The sequence below is a fragment of the Giraffa tippelskirchi genome, chromosome 3, assembly GCF_054371585.1.
Source record: "Giraffa tippelskirchi isolate mGirTip1 chromosome 3, T2T-mGirTip1v1.2.pri, whole genome shotgun sequence".
NCBI lineage: Eukaryota > Metazoa > Chordata > Mammalia > Artiodactyla > Giraffidae > Giraffa > Giraffa tippelskirchi.
In genome coordinates, this window is record NC_137277.1 from 184,194,872 (window position 1) to 184,215,956 (window position 21,085).

The following is a 21,085-nucleotide window of genomic DNA, read 5'->3' on the forward strand; positions in this document are numbered from 1 at the left end:
GTGTTCCCTGCAGTGAAAGTATGGAGTCTTAACCACTAAACGATCAGAGAAGTCCACTGATACACTGTTTAGAATTGTTGGTATATAATAATAAGCCTGCAATGCAGGAGACCCAGGTTCCATCCCTGGGTCAGGAAGTTCCCCTGGAGAAGAGAATGGCAACCCATTCCAGTATTCTTGCCTGGAGAATTCCACGGACAGAGGAACCTGGTGGGCTACTGTCCATGGGGTTGCAAAGAGCTGGACTTGACTGAGCAACTAACACTTTCACTTTCAGGGGTAATAAAAAGGAGATGGACTTTTAGTTGCTTTTATTATTGTTTTAAATTCTCAACAGGCAATGCATCCCGTTATTGCCTGTACCCAGAATGGACCACAGGTGGTTCAAAGCGGTGCTGACATGAGAGCATGGCTGTGGGTTTGAGGAAGAGCAAGGGAATGAGCAGGAAGGGAAGTCAGAGGGGTTATGGGAGAGCAGGTCACGCAGGATCCTGTTGGTCATAGTAAGAATTCCAACTTTGACACTGGGGGAGACAGGTGCCATTGGGGGATTCAGAGCAGAAATGTGCCATGAGCTGACTTAGATTTTAACAGGATTGCTCTGGCTGCTACATGGAGAAGAGTCAGTTGGGGGACAAGGGTGGAAATAGGGAGACCAGTTAGAAGGTTATCACAACAATTTGGGCAAGTATTGAAGTTGGTTTAAACCAAGGTCATTGGGGCATGGTAGTAAAAATTCTGCCAAATCTGGATATTTTTTTGAAGGCACAGTGGACAGGACTTAACAGGAGCCCACTGTTATGAAGGATTACTAAATTTGGTATTTGTATCGGGGGAGTGTGTAATTTCCTCGGTTCAGTCTTGCCACAGCAAAAATTTGAAGTGACGGACAGACCAGTGTTACAGCTCCATGTTACAGCATAGTTTTATTTAGAAAGCAAAGGAAAATACATCCTTGAGGGCGGGTCGACCCAAAAGTCAGGAGAAGAAGAGAAGCCCCCTCCCTCCTCTTTATAGTGAATCTGCCCTATGTAAATTGGGCTAAGCCGGAGGGCTGTTTGTTTTACCTGAGGTCCTCACTCCTTCGTTCTATTTTTGAGGGGTTTTCCCTTCTTTGTCTTTTAGCCACCACCATTCTGGATTCTTTTTTTCCTATTCTATCTACCTAACATTTGTAAAGCAAAATTAGCACATAGCTTGAATTTTCTGAAGACTTTTAGCTTGGTATTATAAAATCTCTGGCAGCTTCATGTTGCAAAGTTTATGTCACTCATACTCCATGCAAAGAGTTGAAGGTCTGCCAAAATGCAAGAAGCAGTGGGGTACACATCCATGTGGCTTTTTTCCCAGGTAAGCGAACTTCGGCCCAAAGCGCTCAAAGTCAACCAGAGGGGAGTTCCCTGGCAGTCCAGTGGTTACGACTCAGCGCTTTCACTACTGTGGCCTGGGTTCAGTCCCTGGTCAGGGAACTAAGATCCTGCAAGCCGAGAGGTACAGCCAATTAAATAAATAAAGCCAACCAGAAAACTGCCAGGAATAAATAAATACACAGCAACTCATGGGGCTCTTCTGAAAGGAGGACTGCTGGGTGGGGTCAGTCTCCTGACTTCAAGTCATGCCTCTTGCATGAAGGCAGAACTTCCTCAAAGGAACATAGGGATTTCCCTGGGAGCAGAGGCTGCTGACGCTCACTGCTCCCACTGGGTTTTGTTGCAGATGGACAAACATGTAAGCATGATGTACATCCACATGTTTGCAGCCTGTTTTGGGCTGACTGTGGTCTGCTGCCTCCAGAAGCCTCTGCCCAGCGCAGTGGAAGACAAAGATCAGACAGCAACGAGCCCCACTTTGTTCACCATGCTGGGTGAGGACAAGATGATGTGGGTGGGCTCAGATCTGGGGTGAGCAGGAGGCTCCAAAAGGGCTCTGCAGAAAAATCTCTCTGCTTTTCCAACCTTCCCCAGGTGTCTGAAGCCCCTTTGTAATGACTCATTCCCTCAAGTAGTGTTTGATGAATTCACATCTTTGAAGGAAGCATTCCCCTCTAGGGAACCTCTCTTCATTGATACCCAAAGGAGAGGAGAGATGTGTTACATCTCAGTTTAAATGAGGTTATCTGGGAACTTCCCCAGCGATCCAGTGGTTAAGAATCCGCCTTACAATGCAAGGGGGTGAGGGTTCAATTGCTGGTTGGGCAACTAAGATCCCACATGCCCCAACTGAGACCTGATGCAGCCAAAAATAAATTTAAAAATAAATAAATAAGATTAGATTATCCAATCCTTTGGTCCTTAACTTAAAGAAGGGAATTGGATGGATGAAGAAAGCCAGTGGGAGTGGAGGAAAGAATGGGAGCGGGAAGAGAGAAGTTAATAATGTCTAATTTGAAGAGTTTCAGTAAAAGCGATGAACTTAAAGGCTGGGAGAGGCTTAGAGGAAGGAAATCAGGCAGTGAGACTCCCAGCAGGCAACTGAATACCAGGCCATGGAGCCAAGTGGGAAGAGCTCCATTAATTTTTAAAAAAATAAGCGTGTGGCCATCATAGGCTAGGGTCAGGAGGCTTGGGTTTTGGTGATTTCAACTCTCTGGGCCTTATTTTTCCTTGCCCATAAAGTATGTTAGCTGGGCCCTGCCATCTTAATAATTCAGAGAGGAGACCTGATTTGCCCAAAGTCGGTGAGCAAGAAAGTGACAGAGATGAGACTGGCCAGGTCTGGGACCCTCCTGTCTGAAGTCCCCTGAGACTGAGGCTTTGGAGCAGGAATACTGGTTCTGGCTACTGACCCTTTCTGGTCCACAGGCACCCTCTTCTTGTGGATATTCTGGCCGAGTTTCAACTCTGCTCTGCTGGACATTGCAGAAGAAAGAAAGAAGGCCATGCTCAACACCTACTACGCCCTGGCGGTTAGCACGGTGACTGCCTTCTTAATGTCAGCCCTGGCTCACCCTAAAGGGAAGATCAATATGGTGAGGAGAGGGGCTGTCCCTTGGGCAACACTTGGGTCTTCTAGGCCTGACACACATATTCATCCATTGGCTTCTATTTTGGGGGGCATTTACTCATGTTCATTGGGCTCAGAGTTTTACATATGGTAATTCACTTAATTCTTACAACAGCCGTAACAATAGGTACAATCAAAGGGCTTCCCTGGCGTCTCAGTGGTAAAGAATCTGCCTGCCAATGCCGGAGATGTAGGTTCGATCCCTGAGTTGGGAAGATCCCCTAGAGGAGGAAACGGCAACCCACTCCAGTATTTCTTGCCTGGAAAATCACATGGACAGAGGATCCTGGTGGGTTACAGTCGATGTAGAGTCAGACATGACTTGGCAACTAGACAACAACAACAACAGTTACAATCAAAGCCCCCTGACAAAGTTAAAGCCCTGAATGCCTACGCACCCAAGGACACATCACAACTAAGTGTGAGCATGGTTAGGATACTGAATAACTGCACTTTCAAGCTAAATGACTCCTAATCAGGGTGACTGCTCCCTGAGCCTGAGACGTGGGGTGAAATAAGACCATTGATGAAGTCTCAGCAGAGGGGAGGGGCTGGTTTCAGGATCAGAGATGCAGGGAGGATGTTATAGTGTTGTCTTGCTATCAGCTCACCAAGTAACTTAGAGACATGCTGTCCTCTAGCTTACTTCATTCACCTGCAAGCTATTCCTTTGCAGACTCACATCCACAATGCAGTGCTGGCAGGGGGTGTGGCTGTGGGGGCCCCCTCTCACCTGATCCATTCTCCTGGGCTTGCCATGATCCTGGGATTTGTGGCTGGGGTGATCTCCATCGGGGGAGCCAAATACCTGCAGGTAAGGAGCTGGGCAAAAAACACCTGCTTCTTTGCCCCTACCAGGCCCCTAGACAATGGTAGGCCATCATGTACTACCGTGGGCTGCATTAGGCACTGGTTGGCAACTTCTCAATTTAGCTTCAGAGCTTGGATAAGGGACCCTTCAAAGTTTGACAGTGCTTTTGTTAAGATCTGGGGAGCAAGTAACAGAACCTATTCAAGCTTGCTCAGAAATTAGTGGGGTTTGTTATAAGGCTACTGGGATACCACTGAACCCAAGGAGAGGAATGCTGCTGGGAGCCAGGGGATGACTGGCACCAGGGTGGGAGTGTCGTGGGGAGCCCCAGAAGTTCCTGCCTTTCCTTTTTTGCTTTTCCTGAACACCTGTTTTCTTTTCACTCTGAAGTCTTCCTTCCTCTTCTGCTCCACATGGTGGAATATCATCTTTCTCTTCAGGAAGGCAGCCAGGTGAAATTTCTTGGTACCAATTGCAAGTTCTTTGGAGAAGGGATTCATTGGTCTAACTTGGATAATGTGCCCATCTTTGGCAGGAGTGGGAGATAGGGCACATGATACATATATGGCTTTTGTCCATAAACCATGTGAAGGGGGGTGGGAAAGGCAGCACCTAAAAGAGGGATGCTGGGCTGATTATCCAGGTCATCTTCACTTCTGACTGTTTAGTTCTTCTTCTAAGTGGATGGATTTATCCTCCTTCAATATTCAACAGATAAAATCACAATGCTCCATCATAGCCCATTTGTTACAACACACTTCTAAGGGAAATATTTAAGAGCAACAAATCTTCATAGGTTTGAAGCCTTGATGGAGGAAGAAGAATAGATTCCTGGTTGACACAAGAAGCTGAATTTGAATGAACCATGGATATTCAGGGAGGCAGTTTCAATCCCAAATAGGGAAGAATTTACCAACAGCTCAATCTGACCACAGATGGGGCAGTCTGCTTTTCATCTTTGAAGTGGAAAGACACATCTTTTATCTCCCCTGACTTTGAGGCTCTCTGATGAAAGTAAGACGTGCACAGCCAAACATGTATCACAGGAATTTCCTAGAAGTCCAGTGGTTCGGACTCTGAATTTTCACTGCCAAGGGCCCGGTTCAATCCCTGGTTGGGGAACTAAGATCCCACAAGCTATAAGGTGTGGCCAAAAATCATGTATCATGAGTTATCATCAGGCTCAGTGTCCGTCATTTTCTCTGTGCCTCAGTTTGCTTGATTCCATCACCAGGGGAAGGATTCAAAGATGATTCACTGATTCTTTTTCATTCATTTGCTCAACACATTTAACAGTCATCCTGCATCCCAAGCTATAGTATGTGAAGAAAATGGATAAATAAACACAGCACAGTTTAAGAACTGCTACGAGAGCACATCTGAGCTGGCCTGAGATGGGTCAGGAAATGCTTCCCAGGGCAGAGGATGTCTCAGCTAAGCATTGACAGGGAACTAATATTCACCAGGGAAAGAAGTGGGAAATGTCCTCCAGGTAGAAGGAACAGTGTGTTCAAAGGCTCAGTGGTGAGAAGAGCATGTGACCCAACCAAGAAACAGAAAGATGTTATTTTGGCTGAAGCATGAAGTTCATTAGGGAGTGTGTCTCTCACCAGAGCCTTGAGAGATGGCTGGTGCTCAGGAACACCTCCTGGGGGAGCTGAAGAGTCTGAATTGTTAATCTGAACACAATGAGGATTCTGAGGAGGGAACTAGCCTGATAAAATTTGCATTGGAGGACTTTCCTGGTGGTCCAGTGGTTAAGATTCCACCTTACAATGCACGGGTCAGGGGTTCAATCTCTGGTCCGGGAACTAAGTTCCCATATGCTGCAGGGCAACTAAGCCTGTGTGTGTCACAACTACTGAGCCTGCACACCACTAGTGTCTGTGTGGCACAATGGAAAATCTTGTGTGCTGGAACTAAAACCCAACGCAGCCAAATAAATAGATATATTTTTTAATTTGCATTGGCATCCACATCTGTTGGCTCACAGCCATCTGGGAGGCCAAGTGATGAAATGGAAGGAGTGCTGACTGGGACTCTAGTGGAGTGGTCGGCTTCTCACCTTTCAATCAGCCATGTAGTCTCTTGGATGGAGTTAAGTTTGGGCTGGAACAGTGGGTTTCAATCAACCCCTGGGGACATGGGCAATGTCTGGAGACAGTTTTGGTGGATATACCTGGGAGAGGGCTGCTTCTGGCATCTAGAGGGTACAAGCCAGGGATGCTGCTGAACCTCCTATAATGCACAGGAGGGCCCCCCCAGTGAAAGAAAGTGAAAGTGAAAGTCGCTCAGTTGTGATCGACTCTTTGCGACCCCATGGACTATACAGTCTATGGAATTCCTCAGGCCAGAACACTGGGGTGGGTAGCCATTCCCTTCTCCAGGGGATCTTTCCAACCCAGGGATCAAACCTAGGTCTCTGGCATTGCAGGTGATTCTCTACCAGCTGAGCCACAAGGGAAGCCCAAGAATACTGGAGTGGGTAGCCTATGCCTTCTCCAGGGGATCTTCCTGACCCAGGAATCGAGCTGGGGTCTCGTGCATTACAGGTGGATTCTTTACCAACTGAGCTCCCCCAATACAGCCCCAAATGTGAGCAGTGTGGACCATACCCAGCAGCACTGGTATCACCCGGGACTTTGTTAGAAATGTAGAATCACAGGCCCCAGACCTACTAAATCCAACTCTGCATTTGGATGAGCTGCCCAGATGCTGTGAGTACACACGCAAATCTGAGAAGCACTTATTTAGTTGAGCCCTAATGCCCATCCCCCTGGATGCCCTGGATGCCAAGGGTCTGGGAAAGGGTGGGGAAGGTGTAGCAGTCCCACATGTAGCTCTGCTGATAATGGTGTTTTCCCCAGGTGTATCTTCAGCGAACGCTGGCACTCCACGACACCTACGGCGTGCACTACACCTTCGGCTTGCCGGGTCTGCTCGGAGGGATCGTCAACATCGTGCTGATGGCACTTCAGGCCCAGGGGACCGATAAGTCCACGTGAGTCACTTGGCTCAGCCCCCTATCACCCCATCCATCTCTCAGGAAGTAGTGTGCCCAGAGTCCTTGGCTGGGGGTGAGGAGCATACATTCAGGGTCAGGCAGTCAGAAGACCTCAGTGATATCTGTTGGCCAATTTATTCCAAAATTCCAGATAAGTCCCCACCTTGTATGGACTTATCACCTGTCCAGGTCACTTCTTTCTAAAGCAGTTAGCTTATGTGAGAGAAAAAGGTGATAGTCCTGAGGCCTCCCCAAATATAGACAGAGGAGGCAATCAGGCCCAAACCAATTTTTCGGCCCCTGGTGGTTTAGGTGGTGGTGAAATAACCATGAGGTCTTGACCTGGGCCATACTATCTAACCTCTCTGAGCCTCTGTCGCCCCCATGGCAAATGAAGATAATGACAGTACTTCCCTGAATAGGGGTGTTGGAAGCTAGGCAGTGTGTGGTTGAGAGGATTTGATATGTGATATCTTCATGTAGGAAAATGCTGAATACTGCTCATCCCTGAGACCCAGAGAGGGAAAGGGTGTGGTTAATGTCTCAATTGTGAGGTGGGAATGTGGGTCCCTGGACCAGAGTCAGGTCCCATGGCCCCAAGGCAATAGACAACAATGATCAGAACTCTGACCATAACCTTCTGAAAGTTGTTTATCTTCTTGTTCTCACTTTCTGGGTTTTTTTTTTGAAGTTGTTTATCTTCTGAATGTGGCTCACACGTAATGAAAGAGTGACTTGGGCATGATACAGGAATAGATTTTTCCAGATGAACCCATATAGTGATAACAACAATAAAATTACTGATGACAATCAGTACTATTTATTGACTGCTTTCTAAGTACTAGGCATTAAGCTAAAATCATTAGGTGCATCATCTTATTTAATCCTCACAGCTACCTGGTGAGGTGTTATTAGCTTTCCCTAAGAAATGATACTTTGGGGGAGTTAGCTGTCTGAAGTCACGTGGCTGGAAGCTGGCTGTAGAGGTGGTGAGCACCAGCAGTGGGTGATGAGAAATTGTGTTTGGAAGCATCTCAGAGAAATCACGGAGAGCTGGGTCCCTTATAATTCCAACAACAGAGACAACCATAGCCCCAAATTATAGGAATCATCTATGAGCATATCATCTATGAGACATACATCCTTGAGTGCTTAGGGTTGAGGAGGATCCCATTTGAGGGTGAGGAGAGGATGGCATATGTGAAAAAAAGGCATCTCAGTAACGGACTCCAAAGATGTTCCTGCCGCTGTTTTAATAACTGTGTGACTGTCAGCAATCTCTTTCCTCTCTCCGGGGCCCTGAGTCCCCCTCTGTAAAATGACCAGTTGATCTAGCAGGGTCCTACACTCAGATGCCTGTAGGGGCCAGACAGGTAAGGTTAAAAATGAGACCAGCAGGGGGAGGAAACCATGGGCATTTGTTCTTCAGTGCCAGGCAGCTGAAACCATCCAGAGACTCGGGATCAGTATTGCCAGATCTAATGAGTTTTTAAGAGAAGGCAGAAATCCAGAGTTATGCACATATTCCCCCCAAGTATTGGCAAAAGATTCAAAATCATTAGAAACACGTGCGTGCTAAGTCACTTCAGTCGTGTCTAACTCTTTGCGACCCCATGGACTGTAGACTGCCAGGCTCCTCTGTCCATGAAATTCTCCAGGCAAAGATGCTGAAGTGGGTTGCCATTTCCTTCTCCAGGGGATCTTCCTGACCCAGGGATCCAACTTGGGTCTCCTGCATTGCAGGCAGATTCTTTACCATCTGAGCTACAGGGAAATCCCCCATTAGAAACAATATGTGGACCAAATTCTGTTTGTGGGCTACTGACCTGGAACTTCTGGATCACTTGCCCTTCCCTCCCCCGAATTCTGTAATTCTGTGGCTCTCCCAGAACTGTGGTTCTCAATAGCATCAGTATCTCCTGGGACTTGTTAAAAATGCAAATCCTCCCTTACCCCAGACCCACACGATTAGAAACCTAGCGGTGGGACCCAGCAGTCTGTTTTCTCAAGTCCTATATGTGCTTCTCCTGCAAGTTCAGGTTTGAGAACTACTGGCCTATAGCAAAAAATAGAAACAAAGCAAAGCAAGCAACCAATGATCTGCTGCTAAAGGATTAACAACTGGCTTTCTGGTGAAATAAAGCCCTGACTTAGAGCATTTACTGATTTCTCTGGTGCCAATACTCTCACTGTGGCCAATTTCAAGCCATCAAAGTGACACTCCCAAACATGGAGTTGAGAAGAAATGAGAGCTGTCGTCCTGTGTGTCTGTCTGCGTGAGCCTGACTCCAGCACTGTCTGCAAGTCAAGTCTCATCAGGATGAGACAGCTGAGGACCAAGTGTTAGTCTTCTCTCCTCTGCAGGAACTTGACAAAGGGAAGGGCACAGTGACAGCAATGACCCCTCTTGGGGTGGCTTCTGGTCTGCTGGAAGTAAAGGGCATAGGCTTTCGGGACAAATAGAGCAAGGTCACATTTAACAATTGTGTGACTTTGGGCATGGTATTCAAACTCTCTCTAAAGGCTCAGTTTTCTATCTGTAAAATAGGATGATAAGATGCACATCCCAGGGCTGCTGTGAAGATTCAGCAATATATAAGAAAGGGCTCAAGCCTTCCCTGGTGGCTCAGACAGTAAACAATCTGCCTATAATGTAGAAGACTTGGGTTCAATCCCAGGAGGAAATGGCAACTCACTCCAGTATTCTTGCCTGGAGAGTCCTGTGGACAGAGGAGCCTGGTGGGCTATAGTCCATGGGGTCACAAACAGTCGGACACCACTGAGCAACTGACACTTTCACTTTCTTACAAGAAAGGGCTCAGGACAGTGCTTGGCATGTAGTAAACACTCAACACACGGCCCGTTTCTTTAGGATAGTTACTAATGCTGCTGCCTCCGTAAGAGGGGCAACTGGACGTAATGGAAAGATGGCGAGAGGACTGAGCTGGTCATCAGAGCACTTCCCAGGAAGTGTGGATCAGCTGTTTTAGTAGCTCTGTGTCATCAGACATGTCATTCCAAAGAATGACTTTTCATTCATTCCACGAACAGTATTTGCCAATTTCCCTATTCGGGTGAGTGAATGTAAATGAGTCAGATGCTGTGCTTGGAGCCTGGATGGAGCGTTTTTCACAAATTGTGGGATTTTAAGTGATGTGAAGACACACTTAAAGAGCACCAGATCACACAGTGCAGGCGCCCTTTTCCAGTTCTCATGCAATTCATTGACTACATCAGGGATGAGTGTCTCTGCACTCTTCCCACCCTCGCTGACCTCCAACTTGAACAGCAGAGGAAACCTCAGTGTGAGATTTGCCCTGGCTGCTGCATCTAAAGGAGCTTAAAGCAATGTTTTTTTTATTTTCATTATATCTTGGTATCTTGGTTACCTCCTATTTCTCTTCCATTTAAGCTAGTGCCACAAAGTTCCTTTTAAATAGATTTATTAAAAAAAAAATTTTTTTTTAAGTTTACTTAAAGAAAAATATATGGGCTTCCCTGGTGGCTCAGATGGTAAAGCATCTGCCTGCAACGCGGAAGACCTAGGTTCGATCCCTGGGTCAGGAAGATCCCCTGGAGAAGGAAATGGCAACCCATCCCAGTACCCTTGCCTGGAAAATCCTATGGACGGAGGAGCCTGGTAGGCTACAGTCTATGGGGTTGCAAAGAGTCGGACACGACTGAGTGACTTCACTTTAAAGAAAAATATTAAAAACAAAATAGTATCCCTGGGACTTCCCTGGTGGTCCAGGGGTAAAGAATCCGCCTGCCAAGGCAGGAGGTAAAATGCACATGCTGCATGGCAGCTAAGCCCGAGTGCCACAACCATGGAGCCTGTGCTCTAGAGCCCAGGAGCTGCAATTACTGAGGCCGGTGCACTCAGAGCCTGTGCTCGGCCACAGGAGAAGCCACTGCAATGAGAAGCCTGAGCACCGCAGCTAGAGAGAGGACCCCCGCTCGCCACAACTAGAGAAAGCCCGCACTCAGCAATGAAGACCCAGCGCAGCCATAAACAAACAAACAATAGTATCCCTGGAATGCAGATCTGGCCAAATCTGAGAAGGGAGCCCACCAATGCTGAACTTTGGCCTCTTGTGGGTAGACAGGACTGCCTGGTTTGAATCCCTAGAAACACCGATTCCAAGCCACGTGGCATTGGGACCCTTGGTTCACTTTCCTCACCTGCACCTCCCATTTGTGAAAGAGGGACTTTCTCACAGGCCTGCTCTGAGGGTCACCTAAAGTCAGATGGTAAACCGTAGAGGCTGAGGCCCTGGCACAAGGAGCCCACCCTCTGTGGGGAACGTTAACGCAGCCATTTCTGCCTCATCCATTTCTACTCTCAGATGGCAGCAGGGTAGAGGGAATTTGTGTTGAAAGTAGCAGATTTGGGTTTAGCCTTTATTCTATGTGCAATGCAGGAGACCCCGGTTCAATTCTTGGGTCAGGAAGATCCCCCAGAGAAGGGAATGGCTGCTCACTCCAGTATTCTGGCCTGAAGTATTCCATGGACTATTCCATGGGGACGCAAAGAGTCGACACGACTGAGTGACTTTTGCTTTTCACTTTTATTCTACCACTTACTACTTTTTTAAGAAACTTTTTTCTTGTAATACAATCTACATCCAGAATAGTCAAGTATCATAAGGGTGGGCTTCCCTGATGGTCCAGTAGTAAAGGATCCACCTGCCAATGCAGGAGACACGGGCTCCATCCCTGGTCCGGGAAGATCCCACATGGCACGGAACGACTCAGCCTGTGCTCCACAGCTATTAAGCCAGCGCTCTAAAGCCTGTGCTTCGCAAAAAGAGAAGCCACTGCTATGAGAAGCCCACATATGGCAACTGGAGAGTAGCCCCCACTCGCCGCAACTAGAGAAAAGCCCATGTAGCAACAAAGCCCCAGCACAGCCAAAATAAACAAACAAAAAGTTAAAAAAAATATATCGTAAGAATACCACTCGGTGACTTCTGACACAGCTGATGACCAGCACACAGAACTCTGTGTCCTGTCCCAGGGCAACCACTAACCTGACTTCTAAGAGCAGCAATCAGTCTTGCCTGTTTTTCTCCTTTAAATGCATACAATCATACAGGAGGTCTGCTCTTGTGTTCTTCTTGGCTTCTTTTACTCAACTTTGAAGTTGTGAGATCCGTCCACGTCATTGAGTATCCCTGTAGATTGTTCATTTTCATTGGAGTACAGCATTGATTTGTGCTTGGGCTTGATTGATAAAGGCAACTGAGTGACAACATGGAGAGGTCAATGTCACTGAACGGAAATGTCAACGTTCCAGTTGCCCTGGAAACGACATGCCATGCAGGGACACATGAAAGCTTACCACATGCAGGGACCAGGCAGTAGGGAGAGACGGGAGCAGAGACTATGTCTCTAGGACCAGAGTGGCAGGGGAGGGACATAGGGATGTCCCCTACAGGCCGAAAGTGAAAACACAAACGTTAGAGCTTGCAGTTGGGGGCTGGTAATGAAAGTTGACTTATGAGAGATAGAGGTAAACAATGTTGACACTTGGTTTGGCCCTGCAATAAATGAGTGGCAAATACAAAATTCAAGAAAACGTAGAACAGAGTCCCATTATATGAACACAGCACAATTTACCCATTATCGATGAGCATTTGGGTAGTTTCTAGTTTGGAGCTAGTATTGTTGATATGAATGTTCTAGCACTATTTTTGAACCTACAAATGCACTTCTGTTGAGTATATGCCTAGAAGTTGAGCTGTCGGATCATACAGTTTTCATAGAATCTGCTTCAGTGGATACTTTCAGTTTTCTATTGTGGTTTATACAGTAGAAACTGAGAACTTCCTTTACCTAATATATACTTTAGACATCAAACTTACTGTTTTAATTTCATTTCCTTGATGACTAGTTAAGTGTAGTACTGTTTTGGACATTTGAATACCTCCTCTTTTGAAATGTCTGTTCAGTTTCTTTTGCCTATTTTTCTGTTGTGTGTTCTGACTTTTTCTTATTGATTTCTAGGAATTCTTTAAATATTCTGGATATAGGTCTTCTGTCAGATATATGTACTGTAAATAGCTTCTCCAATTTTGTGGGTTATTTTTCACTTTCTTAATGATGTCTGTCTTTTGATGAACAGAAGTTCTTAATTTTATCATACTTCAATGTATCATTGTTCACTCTATGTTGAGTTCTTATGTGTCCTGTTTAAGAAATTTTTGCCTACTACCGGGTCATATAGATGTCCTCCAAGGCCGTGTAATAGTTTATTTATTTATTAATTTATTTATTTAAATTGGAGGCTAATTACTTCACAATATTGCCGTGGTTTTTGCCATACATTGGCATGAATCAGCCATGGGTGTACATGTGTCCCACCATCCTGAACCCCCCTCCCACCTCCCTCCCCACCCCCCACCACTTAAGAGTTTAAAGTGAAGCCTTGGGGTTACTTTGAAGGAGAGAAGACAGGAAAGTATGTTCAAGGGGGGTGGGCAGGGGAGATGTGTCTGTTGGCCAAGTTGTACCCTATCTTGCCCCTTTAGACATAAAACCTTTTTTTTCTTGCCCTGAGAGACATAAAGCTTTTATCTTTAATCACCTAATGAGGAAACTCAGGACTCCAAAGTTAAGTGCCTAGGGTCACACAGCTAGTGACAGAACTGGGACTTGAACTTGGGTTTTCTGACTTCTAGTCTAGTTCATTATCCATGAACTAAAGTAAGCCAAAGAGGATCTTGAAATCCCTTCTTCCCCTTCCGCATGTCCGAGCAGCTTTGCAGGAGAATGATGGGCAGGTACTGCCCGGGGAGGGGACATTTGTTCTCCTGGTGGCCCTTCCTGACAGCGTCACTGCTGAGGCACATAGTCCTTTTGGTCCCCAGTGACCTCTGCAGCCTGATGCCCAAATGTGACCACCTCTGCTTTGTCATTTCTAGGCTCGCCTACCAGGTACTCATCGACATCGGGGCGTTGGCCTTCACCATCATCATGGGTGTGACCTCTGGTTTCTTGACAGGTCAGTGTGAGACCACCCTTCTTCCACCATTGTCCAGGGCACAGGGTCTGGGCCGAGATTGCACCTGCCCCATGGTTGGACATGTATGTGCCCATCTCCTTCCCCATGAACCCACACCCCTCAGCTCTAGCCAAATGAGGCGAAGGGCTCAGATCTTGATTTAAAAAAACAAATGGACACAGAGTCACAAAATTTCAGAATTGGGAAGACCCTCAGAGGTCACCTGGACACTGTAGCCTCTTGAGCCCTGGGCTGGTGATTTCACTGAATTTTGTACGGAAGACTAAAGAAACCCTGATGCTTACAGAGCTTATCTTTTATTCCCTGATAACACCTATACTGCTATTTTGTTCAGCAAATAAACCAGGTACTAGGGACACAGCAGTGAACAAACCAAATTCCTTGGTGACACCGAGTTGATATTCTAGGTGGGGAGGGAGCTTTCACCATATACAGAAAAATATATGGTACATCAGCTGGTGATAAGCACTATGAAGAGAAATAAATCAGGGTAGGGAAATGCAGTCATGGTGAGAGTGGGGTGCTCTTTAGGAAGGGTGGTAAGGAAGGCCTATCTTAGACGTTGACCTTTAAGGAAGAACTTGACTGCAAAGAAGAATGGAGACATACCATGTATTTACTTGGGAGAAGAACTTTCCATGAAAAGCGACAGCAAGGCCAGAGGTACTGAGGCAGGAGCATCCTTTGCCTGTTCGGGGAATAGCAAGGATATCAGTGTAGCTGATGTGGCCAGAGAGCTGGGGAGAGGGGAAGGGGTTGGAGACAGAGTGGTGGCAAGGAGCCGGATCATTCTGAAGATGGGAGGCCGTCAGAGATCTGTAGGCAGAGGACTGAAGTATGTGTTTACTTCTGCAAAGTGACAGAAGAGCAAAGAATCTTGTGAATGTGAGTGTGAAAGTCGCTCAGTCATGTCCAAATCTTTGTGACCCCATGGACTGTAGCTCACCAGGCTCCTCTGTCCATGGAATTCTCCAGGCAAGAACACTGGAGTAGGTTGCCATTCCCTTCTCCAGGGGATCTTCCTGACCCTGGGGTCAAACCCGGGTTTCCTACATTGCAGGCAGATTCTTTATCATCTGAGCCACCAGGGAAGCACCCCCAAAACATGTGGCATGTGGGATCTAGTTCCCTGACCGTGGGATCAAACTGGAAGTGCAGAGTCCTAGCCACTGGACCACCAGGGAAGTCCCAAAAGAATCTTGCGGAGACATCAATTTGCCTGTCTTACTTATACGCAAGATGAAAACATGCATTCTGTCCACAATTGTTCATTGTTATTCTATAGGTAAATACCTTTTATTGGTTAGACTCTCACATATTGTGTCTCTAAGCAGGGAGTGAATGCCAAATAAGAGACAAAATAGCCAAAGCAGACACTAAAGAATGTTGTGACCTTGGGTGAATGGTGTGACCATGTCACTTTACTCTTTCTGGGCATTGGCTGGCTTTCTGTAAAGTGGATGGATTATAGTAACTAATCACTTGGGATCCTTTCAGCCCTAAAACATGTATGATAGCAGTTTTTTGGGCCGCATGGCATGGTTGGATGGCATCACCGACTCAGTGGACATGAGTTTGGGCAAACTTCAGGAAATAGTGAAGGACAGGAAAGCCTGGCATACTGCAGTCCATGGGGTCACAAAGAGTCAGACACGACTTAGTGACTGAACAACAATGGCATGGGGAATCTTAGTTCCCTGACCAGGGATTGAAGCCACATCCCCTGCATTGGAAGCACAGAGTCTTAACCATTGGACTACCAGGAAAGTCCTGAAAGTACTTTCTGGAGTTTTCGAGAATGAGATCGGCTAGAATTGCTTTAATGTACCAACTGGCCTCAGCTTTCAACAGAGTCTGAGATGACTGATTAAATGCAGATGAGAACAAGGCCTCCCGCCATAAGTTTACATTCTATTGGTGGCGGCAGTCCAACCCTGAAGAGAGTTGCCAGATTTAACAAGGGAAAACACAAGACACCCAATTCTGAATTCAGAATTAACTGAGCACCCTGCATTTTATTTGGCAACCCTACACCTGGGCTCTCAAGCCATTTACCACTGTCACCGGTGTAGACAAAATGACACTGAGTTGTGCTGTCTTGTAAAGCAGCTGGGAGGGCTTCCCATGCTTCACTGAGGTCAAGAGAAAGAATAAAGACAGTCCTATTATTCCTTTAAGAGTTAAGAACAATGAGCTTTCATCTTTACATGTTGCTTTCTACTTGAGGAAACTGGTGATTAAAAAGTACTTGGACCGGATTTCCCTGATGGTCCAGTGGTTAGGACTCAGCACTTCCACTTCAGCGTTGCAGGTTCAATCCCTGGTCAGGGAACTAAGATCCTGCGTGCCACTTGGCCAGAAAAAAAAAAAAGAAAGACAGCCTTCCATGTGTTGTGCACCACAAAGACATTCCCTAATATTTTCCCAAATTAAAAAAAAATTTACTTGGACAATGTAAGGGGAACAAGGCCTCCAAGAAGCCAAGATGGCACCAAGTTGACCCCCTAAAATCAAGCATTTTACCCATGAAGAGACCGCTTTCTGTGAAGCCCTCCTGAAGGCACTTATGTAGGAAACAATCTTGGCGACTTCCCTGGTGGTCCAATGGTTAAGACTCTGTGCCTCCACCAGGGGGCACAGGTTCCATCCCTGGTCAGGGAAGTAGGCTCTCAAATGCTGTGTGGTACAGCCAAAAGAGAGCGCGAGAGAAAGAAAAAACACAATCTTATCAAGAGTGGTTAAGGGTTTTCCCAGTTCAGGCAGATTAAAAATAGCAGATTAGAGGTAGGTTTTCAGAGGTAAGACACACTGGTAGAAGTTAGCAGGAAAGCAAAGAGCCTAACAGGAGAGAAAGTAAAATCTCAAAACCAGACACAAGAACATGAGACGCTTGGGCTGCCAGAGAACAGGCCAGTAACTTTCAGCAGCTGTGGCCCTTCTCCATGTTTTTACAGCACCTTTGATAAATGGATATTCCTATCAACAGCTCTAATTTTTTTTTAAAGTCTAAATGTGTTCAGTGTTGTCTCACAAGACAAGAAAATATATTTTAGATGGATTTTCATCAGTGATGAGTAAGCCTCAACTATCTGAAAAATATAGGTAGGCAACAGAGGTTCATTTATGAGTAATTCTAGCTAAATGAGGTGTGTCGATTACACTCTCCACGCCAATATCAGTTAAAGGCACACACTGTAAGAGGCAAGTGTGAATGAGCACATGCCTACTCCTGTTAATCTTACTATTTAATACACTGGGATGGATCATCATTAAAAATACACAGGTAAGTCTATCAGTGGCATTTCCCTGCTTCACATGAAAGGTAAGCACAACTTTATATACTGGAAATTCCACTTTGAGCAACTGGGGGAATGCACAGGGCCCTAGCTCTCTGGGCAGAGGTGGGATGGTTGACAAGAACAAACACAGAAGCACATGTTATTACCTGCTTTCTAACCAGCGGGATCTGGAGCTGAGGTCACTGGGACTTTATTGGAACCAGGGAGGAGGAACCTGCAAGGGTGGCTGTTTGAGTCGCTCTCCATGGTATCTCTTGCGTTTAAATGAATCTGCTTTTAAGTGGGGCTTTGTCCAACAGGGTCCTTCTTCTCTGTCTTGGGAAGCGTGTTAGATCCATGACTATCATATACCTCTCAGTGTAATCTAAATCCTTTGGAAATAATTGTTCTTACCAGTTCCTTTTAAAAGATCTCTGTAGAATTAATTAAACTGGTCCAGGAAGGACAGTGCTTCAGTGTGTCTATCTCCTGGTCGTGGAAGATAAAAGGATTTCTGCTGAGTTATCATAGGTGAGACATGATAGTCTGATTAATTTTGAGATAAATGCAATCCTCTAAATGTGTAACATTTATTCATGAACTTAAACAGGTTTGGTCTTAAACCTCAACATATGGAGATCAACTCATATGATTCACTATTTTGACGACCAATCTTTCTGGGAGGTAAGATTTTTAACTTATTAATGTCATAGGTTTGGAGTGAATGGACTTAAAAAGATACCTGAGGTATGTATGTTAACTTGGTGTTTATGGAGAGTAAAGTAAAAAACAAATGAAAATGAAGTAAGGAGCACTGGAAGAGAAGCAAATCCATGATACGTGTGTGTGTGTGTGTGTTGGTGGGTGGTGGGGAGGTAGTAGATGTTCCCATTTCCCTGATGCCTCAAAATCACTGAGGGTCAGGGATGTGAGAACTGACACTGGCCACGTCTCCTCCTCATCTGGAATCACCGAAGTGGGCTAATAGTTCGACATGAAGGTGATAGAATCCTGCAGTGCAAAAGCCAGAAGGCCCACAGGGGTCAGCAAGTCCAGTCCCCTCATTTGCTAGACTTCTGAGCGGAGTCATGACTGTCTGAGTTCTGAGAGGAAGAACAGGGTAAATTACAGCTAGTGGACATGAGAAAACTTGCAGTATAGGGACCTGGGGTCACTGAGTCAAGAGACATAAAGCTCAAATAATTCAGCGGCCACTGACAGTCTAGGTGACATTGTAGGGTTTGTTGTCATGACTGGGCTAGGAAGAAGGTCAGGGCTCATTTTCTGAGACCCCACTGCCTTCCACCCTTTGACCTGCACTCACGGTTCACAAAGTACTATGATGTGTGTCGCCTTAGGTAATCTTCCAACTGATGCTGAGGTTGGCTGGGCAAGCAGGGACCCATAATATGGCCAAGTTATAAATGGGAAGCAGGGGCCAACAGAGGGAAGATTAATGCGCAACTGATGCCTTTGTGAATGAAAGTGGGCCTTCGAAGTCCCAGACCAATCTTTTCTCCACCCAGCAGGCCCAGATACTAACCACTAGGGGGACACAGAACCAGCCTTATTATGGACCTTGGTATTCAGGTCTGTAGGGGCAAAACTGAGAGAACCTAGAGAAAACCCACCTCCTCTCCTTTTCCTTTATCTCTGTGTTCCTCTTCCTCTTGAAACAGCTTTCTGCAGGTATACTTGACAATGAACTGCAGATATTAAGTATATAATCTGATATTCTTAAACATATTTATCCACCCCTGAAACCATGACCACATCAAGGTAAGAACATGTGTATTGGGACTTCCCTGGTGATCCAATGGATAAGAATCTACCTTCCAATGCAGGGGGGTGCAGATTCAATCTCTGGTCAGAGAACTAAGATCCCACATGTCCCAGGGCAACTAAGCCCATGTGCTGCGACTACTGAGCCCTCCTGCCACAACTAGAGAGGCTGCGTGCCACAATGAAGAGCTGTGCGCCGCATATACAATGGTCTTGCATGCCACAATTAAGACGACGCAGCCAAATAAATATGTTTTGAAGGAAAAGAACATATCTATCACCACCAAAGATTTCCTCCTGCCTCTTAGAAACTGCTCCCTCCCAACTCCATCCTGTTCCATCCCCAGGCAACTACCGAACTGCTTTCTGTCCTATGGATTAGCTTACCTTTTCTATAACTCTATGTAGATAGAACCACATGGCATGTACTCTTGTCTGGCTTCTTTTACAGTGTAATTATCCTGGGACCAACCACGTGGTCGTGTATAATCTACGTCACCTTGAACCAGCTTCTCTCTATAGCCACTGGCTTCTCCCAACAGCCAGTCTCTTCCAGTCCCCTGCAAGTCACTTTAGCAGAAGCAGGGTAATCCAGTGAAAGGACTCAGGAAACTGGTTAAATCCATCCATCCATTCCACAAGTATTTATTGAGCAACTATTATATATGAAGCACTCTGCTCATGAAGATACCACAAACGGGACCAATATCCACCTCAATTATTTGAGCTGCAGTAAATACTTGCTGAACAAATAACGGGAAGCTGGGGAACCCCATCTAACACTAGCCCTGCAGGAGCAGGTGAAATAGAGTGTGTCCCTGGTACAGTAAGACCTGGATTCTGTCACCATTCCGCAAGGTCTGATGTAGGCAAGATATTTGACTTCTCTCACTGGTTAAAAAAAGAACAGTAACCTTTGTTCTACCTCAGGGGGTTGTTCTGAAAGTCCAATGAGGCCATGATATCTGTGACTACATTCTGTATTAATGCAAACCACCACGTGAATGTGAAAGTCTATGACTAGGGGTTTAGACAACCACAAAGGAATGTGTTGTCTCACAGCTATCTCCTATTGCAAGCCTACTGTTTCCGAGTCTGTGCTGGATGCTTTTCAACATTATCTGATTTTATCCTCACAAAAGCCCTGTGTAAGAATAAGTCTCCCCATCTAAAGATGAGTCACTTGTCCAAAATGACAGAGCTAGTAAATGGTACAGGAGGAAGCTGAATAGGTGTCTGTCTGGCTCCAGAGACACATATGTGTGTGTATGTGTGTGTGTTATAGTCAGCTACTAGAAAATGGCTATTTCTCCCCAAATCTTCTGATTTTTTTTTTACAGCTGAGTAGAACCATTTTTTCAGCAGGCTAATACTTACAGCTTGCATTTGAAATGCAAGAATATCAACTTCCCAAGCTGATAAATCCAGGAATGATTTTTTTTTGTAAACCATCCAAAAGGACATCTTAAACATTACAAAATACCCTTATTGTATGTCATAGAAGCAGACTACTAGAGGTTAGAAAGGACATTCCTTCCCTGATTGCCCAGACCATGCTCAGCACTTCCTAGGGTGGGACACTCACCAACCCCAAGGATACCCATCTCATCCTTGGATGACAGATGACACTATTGGGTTGGCCAAAAAGTTCATTCAGGTTTTTCCATAAGATCTTATGGAAAGAACTACTTCACATGGTAATGAGTTTCCTTTCACTGGAGGTGTTCAAACAAAAGCCAGGTGACCATGAATGATCCATGTAAAGAGCTGTATGAAATGAGGTTTACCTGTCTAAGAGGTCTTCCAATTCAGATTTTATGAAAGAACTTTTAAGGCCTTTGTGATAAAGTAACATTTTTGGCAGCCTAAGTTTCAAAAGATCAAATCAGAATCAGTATGTGTACAATACTGAGTGTGTAAGGGTTCATCTGTAATAAAAAACGTTTGCTTTCCTTTTACAGTTTCCACGTTTGGCTGTTGGATATTAAGGGAAAGCATCCAAGAGAAACAAGTCCTGTTTGAAAACAAGATACTTTTCACCAATGCCCATCTGTGTGTGTGTGTGTGTGCAACCATCACTCATTACAGCAGTCTCCTTATGTACAATGAAACAGGTCAGAGATAGATTTGGTACTAAAAGACTAAAAACTTAATAATCATAATGATTTTAAATAATTATGTTT

At 45.6% G+C, this 21,085-nt stretch overlaps 1 protein-coding gene across 1 annotated transcript in view; it reads left to right on the top strand.

Annotated features, from left to right (window-relative positions):
• LOC145543822 (RH-like protein) overlaps positions 1–21,061 on the top strand; it is a 38,286-nt gene extending 17,225 nt beyond the window's left edge. Inside the window, exons 4-10 of the mRNA XM_081586666.1 lie at positions 1,717–1,864; positions 2,802–2,968; positions 3,680–3,817; positions 6,682–6,815; positions 13,742–13,821; positions 17,731–17,804; positions 20,864–21,061. Of these exons, the coding sequence (XP_081442792.1) occupies positions 1,717–1,864; positions 2,802–2,968; positions 3,680–3,817; positions 6,682–6,815; positions 13,742–13,821; positions 17,731–17,804; positions 20,864–20,890 (768 nt within the window). The 3' untranslated portion in view covers positions 20,891–21,061. The remainder of the gene's footprint in view (positions 1–1,716; positions 1,865–2,801; positions 2,969–3,679; positions 3,818–6,681; positions 6,816–13,741; positions 13,822–17,730; positions 17,805–20,863) is intronic.
• The last annotated feature ends 24 nt before the right edge of the window (positions 21,062–21,085 follow it).